Below are 24,260 nucleotides of genomic sequence, written 5' to 3' on the forward strand. Positions count from 1 at the left end.
ACGTGTAATGAATACATGTTCATACATAATACACAAACATATTGTAAAATTGACAGAGAATCCTAGATTTTCCTGGGAGAAGACTTAGAGGTCACTTAAGCAGGTGGCCTGATTTTAAAGAGAAGGCAACCAAGGCCCAGAGAACCAGATTTACACAAGATCATCACCGGGCTGTGATTGTGACCCCACCGTGTCCAAGGTCACCCAGTCATAAGTGAGGAGCCTGAAAAATGAATGCCAGGCAGGCTGGGTTCTGTCCAGCGCAGCCCTGGAGCGTCTGAGCCTGAGGAGGAGGCTGGCTGGAACCAGAGGAGTTCTCTGTGTCCTCTCTGCCACCTGGGAGGTCCCACCAGTCCTCCCCACCTGCCTTCCTATTCATGTACCTACCAAGACAGCGACCTCTTTGTCCCAACCATTAGGTATATATTCGGCTGTAATCAGCACCAACATCTGGCCAATTAGGGGAAGATGAAGAATTAATTAGTTTTAGGATTTTGACTTCATGGCCACCTTCCACCAAGTTGCTGTTCCTGTTCTTCTTGGGGTAAAAGTGTGATTGCTATGATTTCTGTGATCATTGTTAAACGCACTTTCTGGCAGGATTGTTCAGAGCCCTTTCACTTATGTCATCCTACCCTGGGGAAGGAGGCTCGGGGGATGTGAAAATACCCTGGATCCAGAGCCAGAATCCCTGGGTGGTTGTGTGACCTCGACAAGGTCATTTCCTCCTGGGAGCCTCGCTCTCTCCACATACAAAATGAAGGGGTTGATTCCAAAGCAATCAAAGAAAGAGGAAAAGGATCCATAGGGACAAAATATGGATAGCGGCTCTTTCAGTGGTGACGAAACACTGGAAGGCGAGGAGTGCTCCTCCATTAGGGAGTGAGTGTGCTGGAACACCGTTGTGTGGTGCTTAAGAAATGAGGAAGGGGGTGGCTTCAGAGAATCCTGAGCACATGGGTATGAAGTGATGCAGGGAGAGGCAGCAGAACCGGACAGCAACGTGTGCGGTGATAGCGAAGCCGGACAAACGGCTGGTGTCGAGCAGGATTCCCGAGGACTCCCGAGGAGCCGTGACGGAGAGGGAAGAACTGGAGCGCATGAAGACGTTGTTCGGCGGCCTCATTGCTCCGCTATTGATGTGAAGGGGCAGGATTCGAGGTCCTCTAAGGTCCCTTCTGAGTCCAAACCTGGCCATCCTGTGCTCATTACACCTTGTCTGAGGCCCAGACAGGTGAGTCACCTGCAAGTCTGGACCGAGCCAGGACAGGACTAGACAGTGGTGAGGCAGTCGGGCCCCCTTCTCCTCCCCACGGCAAGAAAAGCCAGCGGCCAGTGCGGAGACCTGGCGGGACCTGCTGGGGAGGGCAGGACGGGAGATGTAGGCTGGTCAGCTGGGGCCCCTTCCTGAGGCTCTGCCTCAAGACCTCTGACCCACAGCTAACATCTGGCCTCAGGGCACCTGAGAGTGTGACTTGGAGAAAACACTAGGTTAGGTTTCTTGTCTGATGGGGGTGGGGGGCGGGGAATGAAGAAAGGCCCAGTCGTGTATTAATTCTGCCCTTGGGAGTGTGGTCATGAAACCTAGAAATGCTGGTGATTGGGCTCCCAGCGAGAGAGACAGAGACACAGGGGTGGGGGACAGAGACAGAAGGGGAGACAGAGAGAAGAGGAGACACAGAGGGACAGAGATAGAGGCAAGAGAGGCAGAAGAGGAAAGGAAGGAAGGAGGAAGAGGCACACTATTGGCCTGGGGCTGGGTCACTGTCTCAGCTGACCGTCACCCTCGTGCCTCATCAAAGGGACGTGAGGACACGCACAGGTCGGGGTCAATGGCAGGTGGTCCATCTGAGCAATGATCCACATTGAATGTCAAAATAGTGAAACAGAAAGAGCAGAACAGCAACCGGTCCTCAGGTTATTTCTGCCTAAATCCCATTAAAAGAGAGAGAGACAGAGACAGAGACAGAGAGAGTGAGGAGAGACAGAGAGAGAGAGAGAGAACAAGGACAAACAGGAGTCATAATGATAACCAACATGGCACTTTCATGTTTGGAAAAAACCATAGAACAGCCCTCTCCATCCTGCAGGTGTTCTGGCACTGGTATTTACCCCAGCCTGGGTACCTGGGGCACTGTGCTGCCCCAAGGGGAAGGGCCTGCCAGCCCTCCCACACCTCCCATGTCTCACACCTGCCATCCAGTCCCTCTCCAGACTCCCTGAAGGCCGGCCAGGGTTTGAGGTAGGAGCTGCCTAGACCATGACTGGCTGTGCTCTGCCCAGGGCTGGGGGACCTGCTGCGGCTGACCCTTCTTCCTTCTCCCTTTTCCTGGGCTTTCTTTTGAGCCCAGACCAAACCATGAAGTATTTCCTTGCCTCAGGAGGTGAGAGGAAAAACTGCAAATCCCAGAAGTCTCTGAGGGTCCAGGCTCTCTGCCTGCTCTAGACATTTGACACAAGGCAGGACAAAGACATGTACAAATCCCACTCGGGACAGTGCTCCATTCTTCAGGGCCGGGACCCTTAGGAGACCCGGAGAGGAAAGCTCAGGGAAGGCTTCCTGGAGGAGGCAGGCTGGGCTTTGTAACAGCAGAAAGTAGCTGAGCATTCAGAGAGCTCATCCCAGTATGCTCACACATTGTGGGCACAGGGAAGGGAGGCTGAGCTTTTCACACCGTTTTCAGGCTAAGCTTCAGTTCCAGGTCAGGGTAGCCTGGCTTTAATTAGGCTGCAAAAGCTGTCCTGGGGCCCTGCTGGGGAATGTCATGGATGTAGCTGGCTGCTCCACCTCAGAGACCGGACTGTCCTGACTGGTGAGGCACCCCCCCCCAGGCCCCCTCGCCCCACCCCTCTCCTGCTCTGGAACCCTAATCCACTCCGCATGGCTGTGCTCACCGCTGGCCAGGGGTCCTTGGGCACCCCTTCCCGGGCCCATTGAGCTGGGAGGGGCCTCAGAGGCCTCGGAGTCCAGCCCTCTCACGGGACAGAATCCAAGAGTGGGATTCACCCAGGGCCTCCAGCTAGTGTCTGAGGCAGGATTCTCACTCAGGTCTTTCCTTCTGCTCTGGGGACTCACAGATGAGGTCTCTTCTGACCTGTGTCTCTGAGTCTTCCCACATGCCCTGGGTCCATTGTTCCAGACAACAGTACAAGCCCTGGGCCCTGAGTTGTCAAAAAGAGCATTCCCGGCGTGGCACAGGGGCTCCGAGTCCACACACAAGTCAGGTAGCCCAGGAAGGGGCTGGAGGGCCTAAGACCCTGCCCCAGTCTGGCCGGGCGGGCAAGGGTTGGAACCTCCTTCAGTCTAACCCGGCTCAGGCGAGTAGATGTTTCAGCTGCAGTCACAGCGTCCTGGCCTAAGGACAGAGGGGACAAGGGGAGCCCCCAGGCTCTGCCTCTGGGATGGTCAGCACTGTGCCAGCCCCTCCCCTGGGGGGGGCATGGACAGCTGCTGGTGAGTCCATAGGTGTTTGCCTGCTGCCTGGCACACAGTAGGTGCTTCATAAATGCTCTGTCCTTCATTATCCCTGCTCTGAATAACCTTACAAAAAAGTAAACCACCTTTCATTTATGGTCAGACATCCCTTGAGTGTCTCATTTCATTCCAACAAGAGTTGTGATTGTTTAGCCATGGGGTCTTCCTATCGCTACAGCAGGAATACAGAGTTCCCTGGCCGGCTGCCCTCCTTCCTCCTCGGACACCAGAGGACCCCGACTGCTCTTGGGCTCTTCAGTGGCGCCCCAGCCCGGACAGGCCATAGCCAGGGAAGGCTGGGCTTCTGGCATCTGGACTCCAGAGCGACTCCTGGCAGAGGCCTGGCTCCATGGCAGATTGCAGCCCCTACTGATGAAGTCACCACCACCCTCCCGGCAGCCTTCCCAGCGACGTATGGAGCACAGCAGTTACCTAAAAACTGATGGAGAGCTGAATGAAGGGCTCCCAGTGCCACCTCATTAGCTGCCCCCCATGAGCAAACATCCTTTGTCACTTGGTGATTGAGAACAGCTGGGGCTTCCCGACTCCAGGCCTCCTCCACAGCCCCTCCACTGCCTTCCTCCCCAGGGAGGCCCTGGATGGGAAGCCCCAGGAGCGAGAGCAAGGTCCCTGGACGCCCGGGGCTGCAGCCGCCGAGCAGGCGGGTGGCGGGTGGCCCCTCGCTGACGTGGTCTCTCAGATTCTCCCGACATCCTCCCCAGCCTTGGATGGTCTTCCCGGGGAGAGAGCTCCCTTGCTGGGCCTGCCTTCTCAGGTTTCACAGCAGCCTCTGTCCATGTCTCGTACCCCCGATACCCATTTTATAGAGGAGGAAATGGAGACTCGGTGAAGTGATGTACCAGATTTAAGGGCTGGGTCTTGTCCACACTGGAACCTAAGTCCCTGCCACAGGGTGGAGGCTTCCTCTTGGGAGCCCTGCTTCTCAAGGTCACCCCTTTGGGCCTCTGTAATTCCTGACCTCCAGCCCGCCCTGAGCTCTGTGCTCTGGACCAGTGGAGCTGGGTAATCTGGTCCCTCTGAAGATGGCAGTCGTGGCCCCCCAGTCTTCTCTCCTTCAGCCTATCCTGGGAGACCCCCTCCCCCGAGGGCAGGCCGGGCCTCTCAGCCTTCGAGTATCCTCAGGGCTTAGCACAGTGCCTGGCACACAGCAGGTGCTTAATACATGTTTGCTGATTATGTTGACTGACTGACTCCTCTGGCTTTGTCCTGGTATCTTGTCTTATCACCATCTTTCCTAAAATGTGAGGTTCAGAACTAAACAAACCAATCCTCTGTCTGGAGGGGCTGGCCAGCAGAAACAGGGAGGCAGAGCAGGATTAGAAGCCAGGCTTTCTGGCTGTGGGCCATCACCCTTTCAACACATGCCAGCCCCCAGCCTGGCAGCCCCCGAAGGCCCAGTGCAAGGCAGGGGGAGGAGGTACCAAAGCGCTGTGGGCCTCCCGTTCAGCCCTGGCCTCTCAGGCCCTGGCAGCAGCTCACCCTTCCCGCCAAACATGGTGGCGGGGCCTGGGGAGCACCTTGGGGCAGCCCAGGGCGGCAAGAGGAGCTGGGGGTCTGGAGCCCCTGGCTCTATCACCTTAAATGCTTGTCGACTGGATTTCTCTGAGCCTCCTCATTAGAAACTTCGTAAAGTGATTTGCCTCAAGGATCCAGAACCCTTAGCTCTGGGCCCAGGGAAAGATTCCCAAGTGGTAGGTGGTGCAGTGGATAGTGGGGCCCCAGAGTCAGGAAGAGCTGGGTTCAGATCTGGCCTGACATATTCCAGTTGTATGGCCCTGGGGCTTGCCTCAGTTTCCTCATCTGTAGAAGGGGTCCTAGCTATTATTATTATTTGGTCTCTAAGGTTACATCTTCAAAGAAGCCTTCCATGATCTCCCTGGTTGGTCACAACCTTTACCCCTCAGATCGCAAAGGGTCTTTTGTGGCCCTTCTCTGATGGACATTTCGTGTGTCCCCGGCCATCACAGCCATCTCTTCCTCCCGGCTCTGCTCAGCTACCATCTCCTCCAGCCATCCACCGCCTGCCCCGGTTTTCCCAGAGCACTGTCTGGCTTTCTCCTTCAGCCCTACCTCTTCCATCTTGTGCCGATTTCTCTGTGCACCCCTCCTAGCTTCCCTATTAGACTGGAAGCTCTTTGAGGGCAGGAGATGGCTTTTAAGAAAATAGAGACCTCTTCATCTCTGTAACTGAGCACACAACAGGCGCTTAATGTCTGCTGGACTGCATGGGTCCCTGTTGGCAGCGCACCTGTCTCTCTACTTCGAGGCTCCCCAAGGGCAGGGGTGGCATCAGCCCAACTCGCACCTTCCCAGGGGTCAGAGGCCTCTCCCCCTCCAAGGGCTTACTTACGCTCTGTCTGCGGCCATCAGTTGTCTGCCCCACAACATGGGGCAGTCTGGACCTGGGCATGGGGCCGGGCAGTCTCTGGGAAAGTTTGTGCGTTGGACGGATCCCATTCTGAGATTGTGGGGTGGGGGTGCTGCCTGGGCCAGCAGAGGCAGACAGCAGAGGGCAGTGATGGGCACTTACCTCCTCCTAACACGGCAAGGGCGGTGCCTTTATCATGGCTCTCCAGGGGCAAGACGCAAGAAAGCGGCCGGGGCAGGGTTAGCGTGACGGCCCTGGGAAACAGCAGACCTGGACTAGATCGGCTCCTAAGTCACCGTGTGAGCTTGGCAAAGTCCTGGGAGCCAGGACCTATAGCCAGAAGAGCCCTAGACTGGCCCAACCCTCTCACTTTACAGATTAGAAAACAGGTCATGGGACTTGGCCAAGGTCACACAGATGGGAGCGAGCATCAGAGAAGCATCTGAGCCCAGGTCCTCTGATCCCGGGGGCAACGTCTGTCCAGCTGTCCTCACCGCCTCCCCGTGCCTGTCCCTGAAATGTTAAGACGAGGTGTTTCCTGGTCAGTGAACTCCAGAGGCTTCCATCCCCCGCAAGATCCTCCATATGCAATCCTGTCTGGCATTCAAAGCCCTTCTGAGCTTGGCAGCCCTCCCCCTCACCTCCCCAGCCTTTTCACCCCCACAGAGCCCGTGAACAGGGACGCTGGTCTCCTGGCAGCTGCCAGCACCCAACCCTCTGCCTCCGCCTCCACCAATCTTGTCCGACCGTCCCCATGCCTGGAATTCTCTCCCTCCTCATCTCCACTCACAGATGTCCCGGCTCCCTTCAAATCCCCGCTAACGTCCCATGTTCCACAGGCAGCCCTTCTGGCCCCCCTTCATGCCAGGGCCTCCCCTGGCTGGATCATTGCCTGTTTATCCTGTCTGTTGCTTGCTAGTACAGTTGTCTGCATGATGTCCCCACACACACACACATGCCTGTGAAAGCAGGGACTGTCCTTTTTCTTTCTTAGCACGCCCAGGGTTATTAGTCGGTGCTTAATAAATGCTTCTTGACTGACGGCCCCAGGGACACTGCCCAGAAGAGGATAATTAGGAAGATAAGGGCTTTGAGGTCATGCCATACCAGGGCAGGTCGAAGGAGCTGAGAATGCCTATCCTGCGGAGGGAGGGAGTCTCTGAATGGACTCTAGAACCTGGCCCAGTTTGGGAGATCAGAACTCTATTCCAGATCTATTCCAATCCCCTCCATTCCCAGAGGAGGGGCTCTCCCAAAGCCACCCAGATGCTGCGTGTCAGAGGAGGGCTCCAAAGGTGTGTTTTGTGTGGCTCCAAGGGGCTCATGAGGAGTGCTGGGAGGGCACCAAGAGGTCTTCCAGTGAGGGGGGTCTGCTGTGGTGGAGGGGCAGCCATGGGGGTTTGGATGGGCCCCTCAGTTGAGCCCCTGGCCCCACACTCTGGGCATCAGTGCTTCTGTGACTCTGGACTGCTTCCCTCCTTGGGAAGACTGACTGGATGAAAATGAAAATCAGTCATTCCCACCGACTGCACTAAGACGCCGTCTTTGCCAGCATCATCCACCAGAGGGCACTGCATACCCCCCTACCGCCAGTCCCACGATGAAGCGTTAGGATGGACTTATTAGCACAAAGCATTTTAGGTTTATTTAAATAAAAATTATAATTTATACAAGACTTTTTCTTTAAACAAACAAGGTTTTCTTAAAAAATGTCACAGGGCAATTTTGTTTTCATCAGTTCTTTATACAATTGCTTTGTTGAACAAAAGTGACTCCAGGTACGGTTATTTACAGGTTCAGAATTGCCGCGTCCAACCCTCTCAGGGCCATGCCACAGAAACGCGGCACCTGCCCCAATTCTCCCAGGTCGGGGACAGCGACGAGGCTCCACTCCTCCGCGTGCCCGAAGCTATCCACAGCTCCTGCTTTTGCTCATGGTCTGCATGGACGTGGACAGGAAGTTTGTGCTGGCTGACTGTGCGGCAGGGACAAGTCGCCCTCCAGAATCAGCTGGCTTCCCTCCTGGCAGGGCAGAAACGCAGGAAGAGAAGAGAAGAGGCAGCTTCATGGGCATTGAATGCCAAAGCCAATCCGCTGGACATCAGCGTGGTCAGTTTTCATCTCCCTTGCTCCTTAGAAGGAATTCCAACTCAACCACCCGCTTCTCCCAAAGGAGTTAAATCCGATTCTGCTGGACGCCTCAGCAGCCCCACCTGGTGAGGGCATTATGAGGGTCGACGACCCGCATACCATGGCCAATGGTCTCGTCTATCTCTGGCTGTTGGGCCCGAGGTCACCCCCTATTTCCTACAATACCCTGCCAAAGCCAGTGGGAAGAGATCTGGGGGAGGTAACACGCCGGAATCTCAGCCATGCGGCCCACCCACCATCCCTAGTCCTTCGGCTTCCAGATGCGTCTGCGATGAGGGCCAGGGGTCAGAAATTTAGCCTGGAAGAGCATGGAGAGAAAGAAGGGGGTTCACTGCAGGTCATAAGGCCAGCGAGAAGCAGAGCTGGGATTCTTAGCCCCAAGTACAGGGAGGAACACAGAGGAAAGACTGCTGGACGTGGCGAGGCCACGAAGAAATCCAGCTTCTGGTACTGACAGATCTTGTGTGTGAGTTTAGGTCATCGGTCACTAGTGACCGCGGGCATTTCTGTCTGGCTCATCGTTGGGCTGGGTGACCGGCAGCACCCGACGAGCCCCATTCTGAATTAGCGAGCTCTTGCTACCCTAATCTGGCAGCCAATCACACCTGGGGAAGCTGGGGTGCCCCGTGCCCATGCCATGCCCCACGGACCGGCTTTTGGCACAGAAACCAACCAGACTCTGGCTCTTCTACTTTCCCAACCCCCAGAGGTGACAGCGATGCCACAGAGGACCAGAGGGGCTGGGAAAGGGGGGGAAGGAGGGCTGCTTCCCAATTTCTTCTCCAAACCAGCAAATTATGATCAGAGCGAAGATAAAAATTCCATCTGAAAATGATACAAAAATAAGAAAAAACAGCTTGCTCTCTGTAAAAAATAGAATCTGTTTCTTCAAAAAACGACTCTCACAAACATCCAGGGGACGCAGGACGAGCTGGACAGGCTGGGGTCCGGGCCAGAGGCAGGGCGGAACATGACGCTAACAGTGTTTCTGGGTCTGTCACTATTTCCCACGACGCCCTCCACGTGGAACAGCAGGAAGGTGACTTCCAAAGGACGTTTGGCACTCTTCCCCGCTGGGAGCAGAGGACTGGCCCACGTCCTCGTGTTCTAAGGCATTCCAAGTGGCTTTGGGTTCTGGTGAAGAAAAAGCAAACAAGCCAGGACCGCTCCTACCGAGGGAAGCTTCTCAGTGGCCAGACGAGGTCTTCACCCACTAAAGGTTGTCCTGGCCTTCTCTCCACCCCCACTTTCATGTCTGGTGCAGACAAACACCTTTCCCCTTGAATGTGTATGAGGAAGAGAGCTCAAGGTGGGGGGCAGGCCAAGGGGACGCCAGCTCTATCGGGCATCAGTCACTGGGCCTAATCACACACTAGTCAAACACTGCAAACATGAGCTAGGAACACTGTCAAAGTGAGAGGGCTCTGCTCAACGCGCTGCACTCAGACAGTGGGCGTGCCCTGGGGGCCTTGACTGACAAGACAGGTGCGCCAATGGGTCCCCCAAGAGCTCCACTGTCTTGGAGCCGGCCCGGCCATCTCAGCATGGCGATCAAGCTGTCATCAGACTAATTTTAACTACCCTATACTACCAAGCGTTGCCATAGGAACCAAGGAGCCCAGAAGGCCCATCCGTCCCTCCGTGGCATCTTCTGATGGGGCATTGACAGAGGTGGGCTGGGGCACTGGGATGATTCCCGAGGGACCCCTGAATCCCAGTTCGGACTTGGGGAAATTCCATCGGCCCCGTCCTCAAGCCAGGCTTCCCGGGGCTCCCCAGCACAGGCACCGAAGAGAAGGCCAACATGGAGCTGGAGGGGGATGAGGAAGCAACGTGGCGCCAGAAAAAGGGGCGCTTTTCAGGGGCCACATCCCCTGCAGGACCTTCCACCAGATGCCCCTTTAGGGCATCCCAGCACAGGAAGAGGAGGCAGCCTCAGGTATGTAGGGAGGCAATGCTCCTGTGTGCCATGGAGTAGACGGAGCAGTCTCTTGCCAATGACGTGTCAAGTGGCATTTCAGACTCGTCCTTGACCCAACTCTCCTCCTCCATCAACCTCAGCGGAGAACCCAAGATGATCTGTATTCCACGACTATGGCCTGAACTGGTGGAAGGGGGCTTTAAGCAACACAGGCACCAGCCCCCGAGGTGTGCCGAGGACGAAGGACCGGGCCATCAGGCCTCCAGCGCCGCCTTTCAGCTGCTCTGTGCAAGTAGGACGTGACAGAACCACGTGTGGTGACCGAGACTACACACCCCATTCATCCAGAGGGCGCTAGGACCCCCTGCCCCATTCATCCAGAGGGTGCCAGGACCCCCTGCCCCATTCATCCAGAGGGCGCCAGGACCCCCTGCCCCATTCATCCAGAGGGCGCCGGGACCCCCTGCCCCATTCACATCTCATGAGTAACCATGGAGAGTGTTCAGTGTCCAAGGGTGTGGCCAATGCCCTCACTGCCTCTCATGGAAACGCCACAGAGAAACATGGAGACCTAGAGGAAGGAGGATCAGGACCTGGAAGAGAATCCGCGAGACCAGGAGCGTTATTGCAAAGGAGAGCGTGAGATGACCGATTGTTTTCACTGCCAGAGTCTTTAGAAAAGAGAGAAGGTCCCAGCGGCCAGGGGTCACTACTAGCTGTCGCTGCTGGACGCCGCTGCTGACGTGATCTTCACATACTGGCTGAAGATGGTTTCGAACGCTTCATCCCTGTGGACCATGGCACCAAACACGAGGGGCTGGACAGAAAAGCAGGGTCAGACAGTGAGGGCCGCCAGCCCCCAGCCCCGGGAACTGAGCCTCCCCCAGGCCTCCCCTAAACCAGGCCCCTCCTTCTGTGAGGCCCCCAGCCCTCCCCGCCACTCCCGCCCCAGCCTGGGGAGAATGCAAGAGCTGAGGAAAACGGGCTTGGGCCAACTGGGCAGAAAGGGCCAAATGCTCCTTGGCAACTCTACTGTGAGCTGTGGGAAGCAGGTCTCAGAGACCTTGGGGCCTGGCTGGGGTCAGGAGGCCCGGCATGTCCTGCGTCCTGCCTTTCCACTAACGCTCTGGGCCCTGACGTAGCCTAGCTGCTAATAATTATGGCCAGTATTTCCATAGTGCCTTGGAGTGTGCAAAGTGCTTTCCAAATAGGACCTCACTGGATCCTCACAACAACGGCGTTGGGGGTGGGGAGTGGGGGAGGGTATAGATGTTATTATTATCCCCAGTTCACAGATAAGGAAACTGAGGCAGACAGAGGTGAAGTGACCTGCCCAGGGTTGCCCAGCTAGGAAGGGTCTCAGCCCCTCTGAGCTGTCACTGACCTTGTTCTAAGCTCCCTTCCAGCCCTGACATCCCTCGTCCTAGGTTCCCTTAGAGCCCTGCTGCTCTACGAGTCTACCACCGGGGGGGCTTATCAAATTCTCCTTCAGCCTGAGCCTGTTGGGGCATGGGAGCTCATGCTTCTGGACTGCGACAGAAATAGTGATTAGAAGGGACCCTTCTAGTCCAAGGAATCCAGGAACTGAGACTGAGGAGGGGCCATAGTCACGGGCCATGGGTCAGGCCCTCACCTTCTGTGTGGATGGTGTCGATACTGCGATCCCCATGCCCGATCCGGGGAGGACAGAGAGAACTTTGTACTGCAAGACACAGAGCGCCCTGTAAGTGGGCTGCCCCCCCCACAGACCCCCCAGCGCTCCTTCCAGGGCCTGCTGACCACTGCCCCAAACCGGACCACACAATCATTATAATGATGGCAGTGATGGTGGCAGGGTCTGGGGGCCTGGGAGAGGAAAGCTCCCCGCCTGGCCTGGCCCTTCCACTCCAGAGAAAGACAGGCCTTTGAGCCACGCCCACGGGCCTTGAAAAGGATAAACCCTCCCTCCATCCTGAAGCCTTCTCCCCGGGGCCACAGACAGCTGGCCGTGCACTGACTCTCCCATCAGAGGAGAAGCTCCTTGGAGGCAGGAAGAGCAGAGACGCAGACATTAGGAGGGGGCCTAGGGGCTGTCCAGGCAGAGGGACTGGGGGAGGAGCGCAGGGCTGGGAGGCACCTGCATCACTATGGGAAGCTGGCCTAGGGGAGCTGGGGGGGGGGTCACCGAGAGAGACGTAGGGAGAGCAGAGGGCCTTGGATAGGGCCGGGGCCCCCAGAGGAAATGCAGTGTGTGCTGTGTGTGCAGGGGCCCGAGGTGAGGGGCTGGAGGAAGGAGGACGAGCCGAGTGTCCCTCTGGAGAGAGGGGGCTGAGTGCGCGATGGGGGCAGAAGCCCGAGTGGAAAGAGATGAGAAGGGAGCGAGAGGAGAAACTGAGGCAACGAGGACAGAGGGCTGGGAAAGAGAAGGGAGGAGAGACGAGGCCGTTCGCCAGAGAGGATGGCAGGCCCGGGGCCTCCTTGGGGAAGGGGCCCTGGCCAGGGAGGGGAGGTTCACCCTCACAGCACACGGCCTCCACTTCCTCAGGGAACTTCTGAAGGAGCTGTTCCAGGACAGCAGGTGGATGGGGAGCAGGAGCCTGGGGGTCAGGCAGGGCACGGAAGGACATGGGCCCCCCTGCCCCTCTTCCTCCTCTCAGCCCCCAGGGAGGAGGCCTCCCACCAACGGCCAAGCCCTGGCCCCACCCCCAACACCCAGGACAGACAGACCCCACCGATGGACAGACAGACGGACTCACCAACGGAAAGACAGACGGACCGACCCACCGATGGACAGACGGACAGACAGACAGACCCCACCAACAGACAGACAGATGGACCCCACCAATGGACAGACAGGCCCCCACAGACAGACAGATGGACCCCACCAATGGACAGACAGACGGACAGGCAAATCCCGATGGACAGAGAGACAGACAGACAGACCCCACTGACAGACAGATGGACAGACAGACCCCAGCGATGGACAGACAGACAGACCCTCATCGACAGACAGACAGGCAGATCCCACTGATGGACAGACAGACAGACCCACTGACAGACAGATAGACAGGCAGACCCCACTGACAGATGGACAGACAGACCGCACTGATGGACAGACAGACAGACGGACGCACCTTCTGAATATCGGTGATGTCCATGAGCTTAATGACCTTGTTCCTCTTGGAAGAGCCAGACTTGGAGCTCTCGAAGCATAGATAACTGCAAGGGAAGAAAGATGGTGGAGGAGACCCCGGGGGGTAAGGAGGAGAAGCCCCTCCACTCCGACATAGCCTGGGCCTGGCCTCCACTGGTCGAAGGCCCACTTGCTTCCTCGGCCGCAGCCTCTTCCCAGAAGCCCTCTTGGATTCCCCCCATCCTACAAAGGTCAGCTCCCATTGCCGTGAGTGTTTTTGTTTTCTCCTTCCAGGCTTCAGCTCCCTTCCTAGAATGTGATCAGCCTGAGAGCAGGGCCATGGAAGCCAGAAATCCTAGCTCTGGGACCTCAGGCCTGCATCCTCCCCTCTCTGAGACTCAGTTTTCTCATCTGTGAAATGGGGATAATGACGCCTACTTCAGCTCTGGAATAGAAAGACCTGGGTTCAAAGCCTACCTCACACTAGCTGTGTGACCCTGGGTAAGTCACTTAACCTCTGTCTGCCTCCATTTCCTCATCTGTAAAATGGGGAGCATAAGGACATCTGCCCCCCAGGGTAGCTGTGAGCGCTTGCTAAGACTTCCATCAATATGGAAAGAAGATTGGTTATCACTCCGCTCTCCACTGCGGTTCATTTCCAGGACCGTGGGCCTCTGGCTCCAGTCTACAACGAGGGGCCAGGCCTGGCGCCCACGCTGGGCAGGGGGCGTGGCCTGGGCCTGAGAAGCGCTGCTGAGATGTTTCACTCACTCTGCCTCACCAACCTGGCTTCCTTCACCAGCCTTTGCAAACCGTGATTCTGAGAAGGGTCCGGGGCTCCAGGGCTTGGCCCACCGGCCCGCCGACCTCACGGGCTTCTGTGGAGCCTGGGACCCAGTGCTCGGCACAGCAAAGGCGCCCAATGAAAGGAGGCTTCTCTCACTTCAAGCCTCCATCCCCACCTCAGAAACATCAGAGGCTGCTGGCCGGCGGCCCATTCACCCACACGAGCGCAGTTCTGGTGGCCCCAAGCTCCCTCTGCGCTCTCCCTCTGCCTGCTCGGCAGGGTGTGGGCATTCCTGAGGCATCTGTCCTGTCCAGGCTCTCCCTGTGCTGGGGCAGAGGCAGCCCAGTGTCTGCCAGGGGATGGACCCTGGATGTGAAGCCAGAAGCGAGCAGCCTCTGGGCCCCCCCTGGAGCCCTAGGGCAGCTTCAGCCTGGGCACGAGCCCGGACCCCTCACACCTGTGCTCCCCCAGCTCCAGGGGCTCCCACCTGACACTCAAGGCTCCAGACGGGGAGTGCTCAGCCCCACTGTTTCCTGGGCCCCTTGGGCAGGCTGAGGGAACCCACAGACCCCGTCTCCGGACGGATCGATGGATCATGGCAGAGAAGGCTAACAATGGAACCCCGTTCAGTGGGAAACAGCTATGGAACATTTCATAGAACTCCCCAAGGTCCTGGGAGTCAGGTTAGGACCCCCGAGCTGAGCGCACTGCGCCCAGGCCGCCCTCGCACCACACCTGACACGCCACCGCGTCTCTCCTGTGCCAGTGAGCTCCCAATGACCGGGAAGGTCTGGCTCCCAGGCCGCCTTCTCCAGGCAGCCCTTCCCAATCCCTCCCCGCCGCCCCATGGCCTGCCCACATCAGGTTGGGTGTGGGGCAGAGCACAGCAGGGCTGGCATCTGCCCGGTGCCCAGCCCAGGGATCTCACGGCAGGCACACGTGTCAGACCCATGTGCTGATGTGGCCGAGGGCACGGAGAGGCGCGTCTGGAGGCCGTGGCAGTGCACCGCCCAGCCCGAGAGACACTCACTTTTCCGTCACGTACAGCACCCCGTTCCGGATGTAGTCTGTCGGCATCTTCCGGTCCCTGTTGATCAGGCAGCAGCGCCAACCATTTTCACACACTGGAGGAAACAGCACGCTCAGTCCCCTCCCATCCAGGAGGCACCTACTGTGGGCCACGTGCCCTACTGAGTGCCAGGGAGACCCCTGCCCTCGGGGGCCTGGGAGGGAAGAGCAGTGAGGGACTCCGCTTGAAAATGGCTCATTTCCCCTCTCTGGCCTCAGTTTCCTCATCCGCCCAATGAGGATGCTGGACCAGGTCCTCCTCAGAGGCTCAGGCCCTCTGACCCCTGGAGTCGGTCAGAGCGTCTCGGGAGTGGAGCCCTGAGATCAGGCCATGGCTAAGACCTTGCGGGCACAGAGGGACGCATGGACATGGGCACCTACAGCGTTGGGGGAGGGTGATATTGATGTGGGAGAGGGGCCCTCGGCCTCTGAGGAGAAGCTAAGTCCCCAGACTGGCCTCCTCCCTAGACTGACCTCCCTGCACTGGCCTCCTCCCTGGATGGACCTCCTCACAAACTGGCCTCCTCCCCCGACTGACCACCCTGCACTGACCTCCTCCCTCCACTGACCTCCTCCCTGGATGGACATCCTCCCTGCACTGGCCTCCTCCCTGGATGGACTTCCTCCTTTGACGGGCCTCCTCACACTGGCCTCGTCCCTGCACTGCCCTTCTCTCCAGATGGGCTCCTCCCTGGATGGGCCTTGCTCTTTCCCTTCTGGCCATGTCTGCACCCACTGACAACCAAGCTGCTCCGCTCCTGGAAGGTCAATGGCCACAGAGGGAGGTACCTGGCAGGGGCCGCTCATTTTCCGTCAAGTTAAAGATTTCATGGAAATTTCCCTTTTTGGTTCCGTGGAAGCGCCCGGTGTCTTCATCTCTGCTCACGCCCGCTGGAGTGCTGGTGCCCACGTAGCTCCTGGAGGACGTGGTCTGGAGCTGTAAAGAAGGCAGGCGGGCACTCCGTGAACGAGACAGTCACTCCCCCAGTTCCAGCTTCTCTCCTGCCACATGCTTCTGAGGCTGTTCCGGAGGGACCCCAAAGTCTCTGAGGCTGTGCCCACACAAGGTCTGCCGGAGCCCCAGGATGGTCAGCGATGGATACTCTGCCCACAGGGGTCCATCCCCCAGGGGCTGGCAGCAGATCCTGAGATCACACAGGGTCCGGAGGAGGCAAGATCCTCCCTGCCCCGGCCCCGGCTGGCCACGTCTCCGAGCCCGTCTGTCCTGGCCCTCCCCAGCAGGGAGGGAGAGTCCGGAGTCGGCTGTGTTTTGTCCTGCACATGCACAGCCCCAGGTTGGCCCCGGCGGCATCTGCCAGTGCGGGGGAGAGCCAAGGTTAGCTTTGGGGCATCAAACACTGGCTGTGCGGTGACAGACAAGCCGTGAGTGGCATTGAGGGAGAGGGAGGAGAAGGGGGCAGAGGGAGCGGCCCAAAGGTGGGGAGAACGGCCGAGGCCCACACTCAGGTCTCTACCTCATCGAGCCCTGACAGCTGGCGGGAAGGAAAGAGACACATGGTGACACTGACGAGCAGAGAAAGGGAGGACGCTTTCACAGCCGCCGGGACCGGGAGCCCCGTGGGGCCCAGGACCGCGCATGGTGGGCTGGAGGGCCACTTTGGGAGCTCCCACAAACCTTCATTCTCTCAGTTAGAGGGCTCCCAGGCAGCATTAATGCAGGGGGTCCCCGGCCCTCCAACGCCTCCAGCTCTGGGACACAGGAAGCCCCAGATCTCTGAGAAGGCAGCCGGGGTGGAGGAAAGGGCCGTGGAGCCGGTGAGTCAGGGCCTAGGTCCAGCTCACAGATCACAGACTTGGAAAAAGAGCTGGCCCCTGCATTTTATAAAGGAGCCTGTCTGGCATTTTACAAATGAGGAAACTGAGGCAATGGGCATAACAACCCTTGTACCTCCCTGAGCGGAGGATAACCTTGGTGCAGGAGAAGCTAAAGAGGTCAGGGATGCAGGGCTCCGGGCCGCACCCAGCCCTGGGTCTCCCAGGCGGCCTCCTGTCTCCTGCTGCTCGCTGATGGGAGCTCGGAAGGCGCCAGGCGCGGGCTGGCCTTCGAGGAGGCTGACTGCCCCGGGCCCAGGCCACGCAAGGCTGGAGGAGCTGTGGCTCTCTCGCACTTGTGACTTTCTGTCTTCTGTGCCCGTTGGGGGGCCCCTTCGCCTGGACCAGGTGTGGGGAATCTGCAGCCTCTAGGTCCTCAAGTGCGGCCCTTTGACTGAGTCCAAACTCCACAGAACAAACCTCCTTCATAGAAGGACTTGTTTCGTAAAACTCGGACTGAGTGAAAGGGCCGCACCCAAGGACCTAGAGGGCCATGTGTGGCCTGGAGGCCGCAGGTTCCCCGCCCCGGACCAGACTGACAAGAAGGGTCCGAGGCCCTGCTGGGCTCTAAGAGCTATCTCTGTGTCCTTGGGCAAATCGCCCCAGGTCCCTGGTCTCAGTTTCCACTCCTGTAAAACAGGGAGAAGATTCCTCCCCCTGCTACCCCACCAGGGAGGCCGCTTGAGTCTGCAAAGTGCTTCATAAGCTGTACGCGCAGACAGCAGTGTGAGCGCCGGCCATCTCCCCCGGGCCCGAGCAAGGTCACTTCCCGGGCCGCCAACCCAACTCCCGAGGAGGGGGGGGCTCCCCCAGGCTGCCCGTACTCACGCACCCTCCTGGTCACGGCAGCGGCCGAGCGCTCCTTGAGCTGGGGGTCTGTGGGCAGGTTGGTCCAGATGATGTAGGGGGTGTCGTACTTGGCTCGGAGACGGGGGCAGCGTTTGAAGATGAAGTCGATGAGGAAAAACTTGATACCCGCGTAAAGACCTGGAAAGGTCAGAGAGGCAGCGGTCAGCGATGGGCCTGGGGTGGAATCCAGCCTGGGGGGCACGGCTCCCCTCCTTGCGGCCTTATGGTTACCTTCGGGAGGAACGGAGTTGGCCAGCTCGGAAGTCCTGTCCAGCTGGGGCGGCAGGGGCGTGTGTATGCTTGTGTGTGCATGCACAGGTGTGTGAGCGCAAGTGTGTGCATGTAGGCATGTACACATCTGAGTGTGTGCGTGCGTGCATGAGTGCACGTGTGTATTGTGTGTGAGTGTGTCTGAGTGCGTAATTCAGAGCCTGGCACGATGCCTGGCACGTAGCAGACGCTTAACAACTCTTTATTGATTGACTGACCCAAAAGGAAAAGAAAAAGCCCTTAGCATCACCCCCATGAGCTGGCTAGGGACAGCCAACTTTCTCATCTGAGAAATGGGGCCAGTGGGCGCTACAGTGGGATGGAGGGGCGGCATGTGCCCTTCCACTGCATGCTGTCCCGGCCTGCAACAAGGAAGCTCAGCAGAGGCCAGGGGCCCCGGCCATTCCCTGCAGCTCTGAACAGCTGTGACCCCAGGCTGCAGCCGGGCCTCAACTCTCACTGCCCAGGCCCTGCCTCCATTCTAATAGCCCTTTGGGGAGAGGAAGCCTTGACTTACCCATCATGAGCCCCACAATCCTGTAGGGGAAGAAGCAGGAGGCGAGGAACACTGCCCACAGCGCGATGTAGAGCTTCTGGGTGATTTCTGGCTGGACCCACATGAACAAGCTAGCGGGGGAGGAGAGGGAGTGTGAAGTGTCTGGGTGCCCTTCCTCCCTCTGTGATCCTCCCTCCACCCTCCTCTCTCTGAGGCCCCCCACCCCGCCGTGGTCCTCCCTCCCTTCCCCACCCTCCCTCACACTCACTTCTTAATCTTCTCCAAGATGTCGGCCATCTTCCCAAACAGATTCTAAAAATCAAGAACAAGGAGTCGTGTTTCAGCAGCCGCCAAAATAGCGAGGAAGCTGGGAGGGGCTCCATGGCCATTGGTGTCACCAATCGATGCCCCAGGATCCTGGAGCGGCTCCCCTCCCCAGGGCCCTCCCCCAGAAGCGGTCTGGTGAGCTCAGTCAGATGCATCGGGAGCATCCCAGCTATAAGGCGGGGCCTCTGGAGTGGTGGAGATACATACAAATTCTGCCTAGAGAGGCCTGTACTAAGTGGGCCAGAAACGTGGGTCCAAGAGCATGGGAAGGGCCCTCTCCAGGGACCCCAGGCTGGGGCCTCTGCTGTAAAACCCCGGGGAGGGGGTGGGTCTCGGTGCATGGGGGCCCCTCCAGCTCCTAAGGGCAGGCCGATTTCCCTGGGATGCTGTGTCCCCGGCGCCCAGCCGCATACAGATGAGGAAACTGCGGCAGACACAGGCTGAGGCCAGATCTGAGCTCGGGGCTTCCGGACTCCAGGTCCAGAGTGCTAGCCGCCGTGCCACCTGGCTATCCGAGGCTCAGTTTCCCCATCCTGAAAAGCTAGGATTCTCCTCTTTATGCCACCTCAGAGAAGCTGACTACAAGCCGTACATGACCAACCCCGAGACATGGGGGATGGCGGTCATCACGGCTGTCCTGGACTTCTCCGGTTCATGTCTGCTCTTGGGCCACCATGGCCATCAGAAGGAGGCGTGCCCAGAGGAGGCCGGGAGGCTGTGGGCCGATAGCAGAACCAAGGTCGAAGGCCCCCCAGGCCCCCATTCTACTGCCCTCCTGTCCTTAGCAGCAGAGACAAAGTGAGGGGGGGCATAAGGGGGGTACCTGGGCCTTCTGGGCCACGTCCAGCACGAGCTGAAACTTTTCTGATACAGTCAAGTCTTCCTTGGGAGGCTCCTGAAGGCACGACGGGGGTGATGGAGGGGGAAGAGACAGAGGGAAGGGAGAGGAGGGGAGGCGGAGGAGGGGAGAGGAAGAGACGGAGGGGAGGGAGGGACAATGGGGCTGGTGAGTCCATGACCTTCCAGGATGAGGAGGCCGCCCGCTGAGTCACCACTGCCCTCCTTACTCTGAACTCTCCCTCAGAGAAAGCAGGTCACATTATTGGGCTGCTCAAAGATCTTCAGGGGCTCATTTCTGCCCACTGAGAAGAGGTCAAACTCTGACATCCCCTGTTCTCAGGCCCCTCCCAACTCCACCCACAGTTACAGGGGCATTGATGGTGTGCTTCTACAGGACACAGGAGAGAGGCCCATGTCTGCAGTGGCCAGGCAGGGCTGAGCCAGGCTGGGCCCAAGCACGGGTGGCCATCACTAGGGAACTCACCGCCACCTCGGAGACTTCAGGCACAATACTCCACTGAATCCGCCAGCCCCTTTCAAGACACAAAGAGGAGGCAAAGTGTCAAAGCCTATGACAGCCGGTGCTCAAGGCGATACCAACCCCTGGACTGGGCCTGGACTCTAATCTGGAAGACACCCTGGTGGAGGCCTCCCCTGGTCTGGCCTCAGTCTCCTCATCTGTCGAATGGACCTCTGAGGTCGACTCTCGTGCTTTCTCTGGCCCCCTCCCAGCACTGACATTCCATGTTCTAAGCCCTCTTCCAGCTCTGAGGGTCTCTCATCTCTGACAGGCTATGTTAGAAGGCCCTTCCTGGCTTTGCCATTCAAGGCTTCTCAGAATCCATGAACCCAGGCAAGGACAAAGCTCCCTTCTGGATTCTAGAGAGCTAAATCCTGCTGTACTGGGCAGGCAGGACGAGGTGGTCTTAGCTGTCCCTCTTAGCCTGGAAAATGCTGAGATTCTGTTCTAAGACCCAAGACCCCCAACAGCTTTCTCTGTCAGAAACCCTGACCCACTTCCTGCCCTGTCACTGGGCCCAAGCTCCTTCCTGTTCATCCCCAAGGTCAAGGAGTCCTGGGATGGCTCAGAAGAAGCCTGGGGAGCTGGGAAAAGCCCAAGACCCAAATGCAGGCCCCCGGGCTTCCAAAGCCATTCATCATTGTCAGCAGCTTGGCCCTGGAGGGGCCTGGCCTGCAGCCTCATCCTCAAGCCCCAGGAGGCCTCCTTCCTCCCCAGACCTGTCCCCCCCCCTCCTCATCACAAGGGCCCCATGGGGCTGGGAGAGGCCAGACAGGCAGATGGGTAGACATCAGGACCCAGTGTCCAGCCCTTGGACAGGGATCTCTGCTGCTGCCCAGGGTCTTACACTGCAGGATATGACGTGGGGGAGCCCAGCTCAGATCCTGTCTCTGGCCCTGGGCTAAGTCAAATGCCTCTCTGGGCTTCCATTCCCTCATCTGTAAAATGGGCTCATGATCCCCCCACGAGCTACCTCACAGAGTCACTGCAAGCTGAGTGCCCTGGGGGCCCCCACGGAGGAGGGAAGGGCTGGTTGGGTGAGCACTGCTGCTTGCCTGGGACAGCCTCCCCAGAGCACCTGTGTCCCTAGAAGGGCTTTCTGCTGGGCGTGGGCCCGGGGGCAGTTTCTGGGCTGGATGGCTCGGGCGCTTGGGTTAATGCTGACACAATTCACTGGCTGGAGATGCCTGGGCCGGGGATGGGAAAGCCGGGGCAGTGAACCATGACGGGAATACCTGGCAATGAGGTAATTGAGTGACAGCCTCAGGATGGCTAAAAACAAGAACATGGGGATGGCCCAGCCGTGCCACACGGCATTCATGTAGACCTGCAGGAGAAGCACAGGAGACGCGGCCGTTATGGGCCTGCCGGGGGCTCCCGGGCCACAGGCCAGCGGTCAGCATGGGGGGCCTGGCTGCTATCAGGGCAGAGGGGCCACAGGCCAGTGGTCAGCACGGGGGGCCTGGCTGCTGTCAGGGCAGAGGGGCGGGAGGCCAGGCAGCTGTCCCAGAGCCCCGGCCCTCCTCGACCCCCACCGGGGCCCCAGCAAAGCGAGATGCACCAGGAGCCAGAGAAGAACGGACCGACTGCCCGCCATTTCCCAGGCCTGGGCAAGAGGCTACCCCAAAGATACCCAAGAAGGGGACCCTGCCTGTCCTGAAGGAGCTGACGGGGAAGCAAGATGAAGATATGTAGCCCAGGACAATGACTGAATGTCACAGCTGGGAGGGAATCTAGAACAGGAGATGTCATAGCTGGGAGGGGACCTAGAACTGGGAGCGTCAGAGCTGGGAGGGGACCTAGAACAGGGGGAGTCAGAGCTGGGAGGGAACCTAGAACAGGGGGAGTCAGAGCTGGGAGGGGACCTAGAACAGGGGTCAGGCCTCCCTGGGCTTTGCCACCCAACATGTCTCTGGCCTCCCTGGGGCATCCCCCTCGCAGGCAGCAACAGCGGTTCCTCGTGCTCTACACGGCCATTAGCTCATTAAATTTTCAAGCAGCAGAGCCTCTAAGGCCACGTTCTTGTTAAGGAATGTGATGACATGCTTGTGTTCCTCATATAGTTTCTAATTTCCCTGAAATGCGGACCAGGAAGGCCAGGGAGTGGCCTCACCTGCCTCTGGGGTCTGTGGGCCCTGTCCCTGGATTGAAGAGCCAGATGACAGCCCAGGGCCATCAGTGTGAGATGGGCACCGCCCCACCCCCCCCGACTCCCACCGAGCTGCTCTGAGGGGGCCCCCAGAAAGCCTGGAGACAGACCCAGCCCTGGCTTCCAAGTGTCCCCACTCGTGAAGGCTTGTTGGGGAGGCGAGGGCTCGCACTTCCTCTGCAGAGCCAAGCTTCGGGGGATAACCAAGAACGTTGGGGATGCAGGCCTTCAGCCAGAGCCTGGGGATCACCCATCAGAGAGAACCGGAGTTTCCTGCATGAAAGGAGGTCTCTGGGGAGGGCCCCTGGCCTCTGCCTTGGCCCTGATCAACACTTAGATCTGTGCTTTGGATACCATGAAGCTGGGAGGGCCGGCCGACTCATCCGATGACAGTCAGGCAACCAGAAGGGCCCAGAACCACAGACTCAGCTGGCCCGAAAGGAGATAAAGAGCAGCACGTGGAAAATCCCAACTCTGGATGAAAAACAGGAGCCCGGGATGGGGAAGGGGAGGCCCAGTCCATGTCGGCACAGCAAGTCAAGTAGAAGCCAGGGGCTAGAAGAGGCGCTTGACGTCAGGTGACTGCGGGGTCTGGGGCTGGAGAGGTGGCCGTCCACCTGGGCCACGCATGTGAGGAAAGCCGTGGGAGTTGGCAAGCAGTAGGGGAATGATGGCTATGGTGGCAGGGATCAAATGTGCAGAATGGCCGACCACCAGTCTGGCAGGCCACAAGAACCATCTTCGAGTCCTTGGGACACGTCCGGCGGAAGACGGCCTGGAGGGTCCTGCTGGGCTCCAGGGAGCAGATGAAGGAGCAGGGGGAAGGGGAGTGCAGGGAGGAGAAGCCTCCTCCCACTGAGTGCTCCCATGGTGGGACGCCTCAGAGGGAGGGAGTTCTCCATCCCCGAGAGATGCCGCACAGAGGCTGCATGACCGCCCAGGAGGGCCAGGCCACGCTCCTGCCACTGAGGCCCCTTTCAGCTCAGGGCCTCTGCTTACAAACTCAGCTCTAAGTCACAAACTGTGGTTTGGACCCTCAGGAGAAATGCGAGAGATAAAGGGAACATAAAAGAACCCAGCTGCCCCCACAGGGGGCGTCTGATTAGTATGAGGGCCACATTCAAGAATCACTGGTTAGACAACTAGCTGGTGGACAAATGAATGAATGAGGGGGCAGATGAATGGATGAATGGATGGAGGACTGCATGGAGAGGTGGATGGACAGATAAGTGAATGAATGACAGAACGGACGACTGGATGGACGGACAGAACTGGATAACTCAGCGTACTGACTGATGGATGGATGGATGGGCGGATGGGCAGGAATACAAACATTAACAAAGGAGTAACAGAACCCTTGCTCCCTGCCACGAGGCCCTGGGCTGCGGACACTCCCCACGTGATCCCAAGCAGGAGTGCTAACACAAATATTTCAAGGACGGTGACATCCCCAGAAAACCCACTTACAATGAAGGCGATAGCAGAGGTGTAGATAGAATACCAGTCGGATAAGGCAGAGAGATTCTTCACAAAGCTTGTGACGGGCTTGGCACCACGCTCTGGGAAGAAAGCACAAGGGCCCTTCCCAGTCAGGCCCCATCTCCTGGCCACCCCTTCCCACGGATGCTTTTCAAAGGATGCAGTCAGCTGTGGCCAAAAACTCCTGAATGAGCAGCTGAGGCGCGGGCAAGCCCAGGGCCTCACATTCACTGAATGGAAAAGAAAGCCGGGCTGGCTTGGGACCTCCCCCGAAGCCCACCGAGTGGGTCTGTATGGTTCCGGGGGCTGCCCCCTCCTCTCTCCCTGCTCGCGTGAATGGAGATGAGGGCTCTGTGGGGGACGGGAAAGCTGGCCACCCCGGCCAGTGCTTCCCAGCCCAGGTCTGGCTGCTGAAGTCAGCAAACAACAACATTCAGGGGAGGAAGGGGGCATCATGGTGCATTGGCCGGAGTGTGGAACTGGGGACCAGAGCCCTGGGTTCTAGTCCAAGCCCTGGCCCTTCATGGCTGTGTGGCATTGGGCAAGTAAAATAACAACCCTCCATGCCTCAGTTTCCCCCTCTGTGAGGGAGGC

The 24,260-nt window shown here is 58.5% G+C and overlaps 1 protein-coding gene across 2 annotated transcripts in view; it reads right to left on the minus strand.

Moving 5' to 3' along the window:
* Positions 1–7,483: 7,483 nt before the first annotated feature.
* GRAMD4 (GRAM domain containing 4) overlaps positions 7,484–24,260 on the minus strand; it is a 96,781-nt gene continuing 80,004 nt past the window's right edge. For both annotated transcript variants that reach the window (XM_020977423.2, XM_020977424.2), the window contains exons 8-19: positions 23,655–23,746; positions 21,274–21,365; positions 20,003–20,051; positions 19,502–19,573; positions 18,620–18,663; positions 18,373–18,482; positions 17,569–17,723; positions 15,693–15,840; positions 14,866–14,959; positions 13,050–13,134; positions 11,570–11,638; positions 7,484–10,753 (exon numbers count right to left, since the gene is read on the minus strand). In XM_020977423.2, coding sequence (XP_020833082.1) covers positions 10,649–10,753; positions 11,570–11,638; positions 13,050–13,134; positions 14,866–14,959; positions 15,693–15,840; positions 17,569–17,723; positions 18,373–18,482; positions 18,620–18,663; positions 19,502–19,573; positions 20,003–20,051; positions 21,274–21,365; positions 23,655–23,746 — 1,115 coding nt within the window. In that variant the 3' untranslated portion in view covers positions 7,484–10,648. The remainder of the gene's footprint in view (positions 10,754–11,569; positions 11,639–13,049; positions 13,135–14,865; positions 14,960–15,692; positions 15,841–17,568; positions 17,724–18,372; positions 18,483–18,619; positions 18,664–19,501; positions 19,574–20,002; positions 20,052–21,273; positions 21,366–23,654; positions 23,747–24,260) is intronic.

This window comes from Phascolarctos cinereus, unplaced genomic scaffold (assembly GCF_003287225.1).
Source record: "Phascolarctos cinereus isolate Bilbo 61053 unplaced genomic scaffold, phaCin_HiC Scaffold_1;HRSCAF=81, whole genome shotgun sequence".
Taxonomy (NCBI): domain Eukaryota; kingdom Metazoa; phylum Chordata; class Mammalia; order Diprotodontia; family Phascolarctidae; genus Phascolarctos; species Phascolarctos cinereus.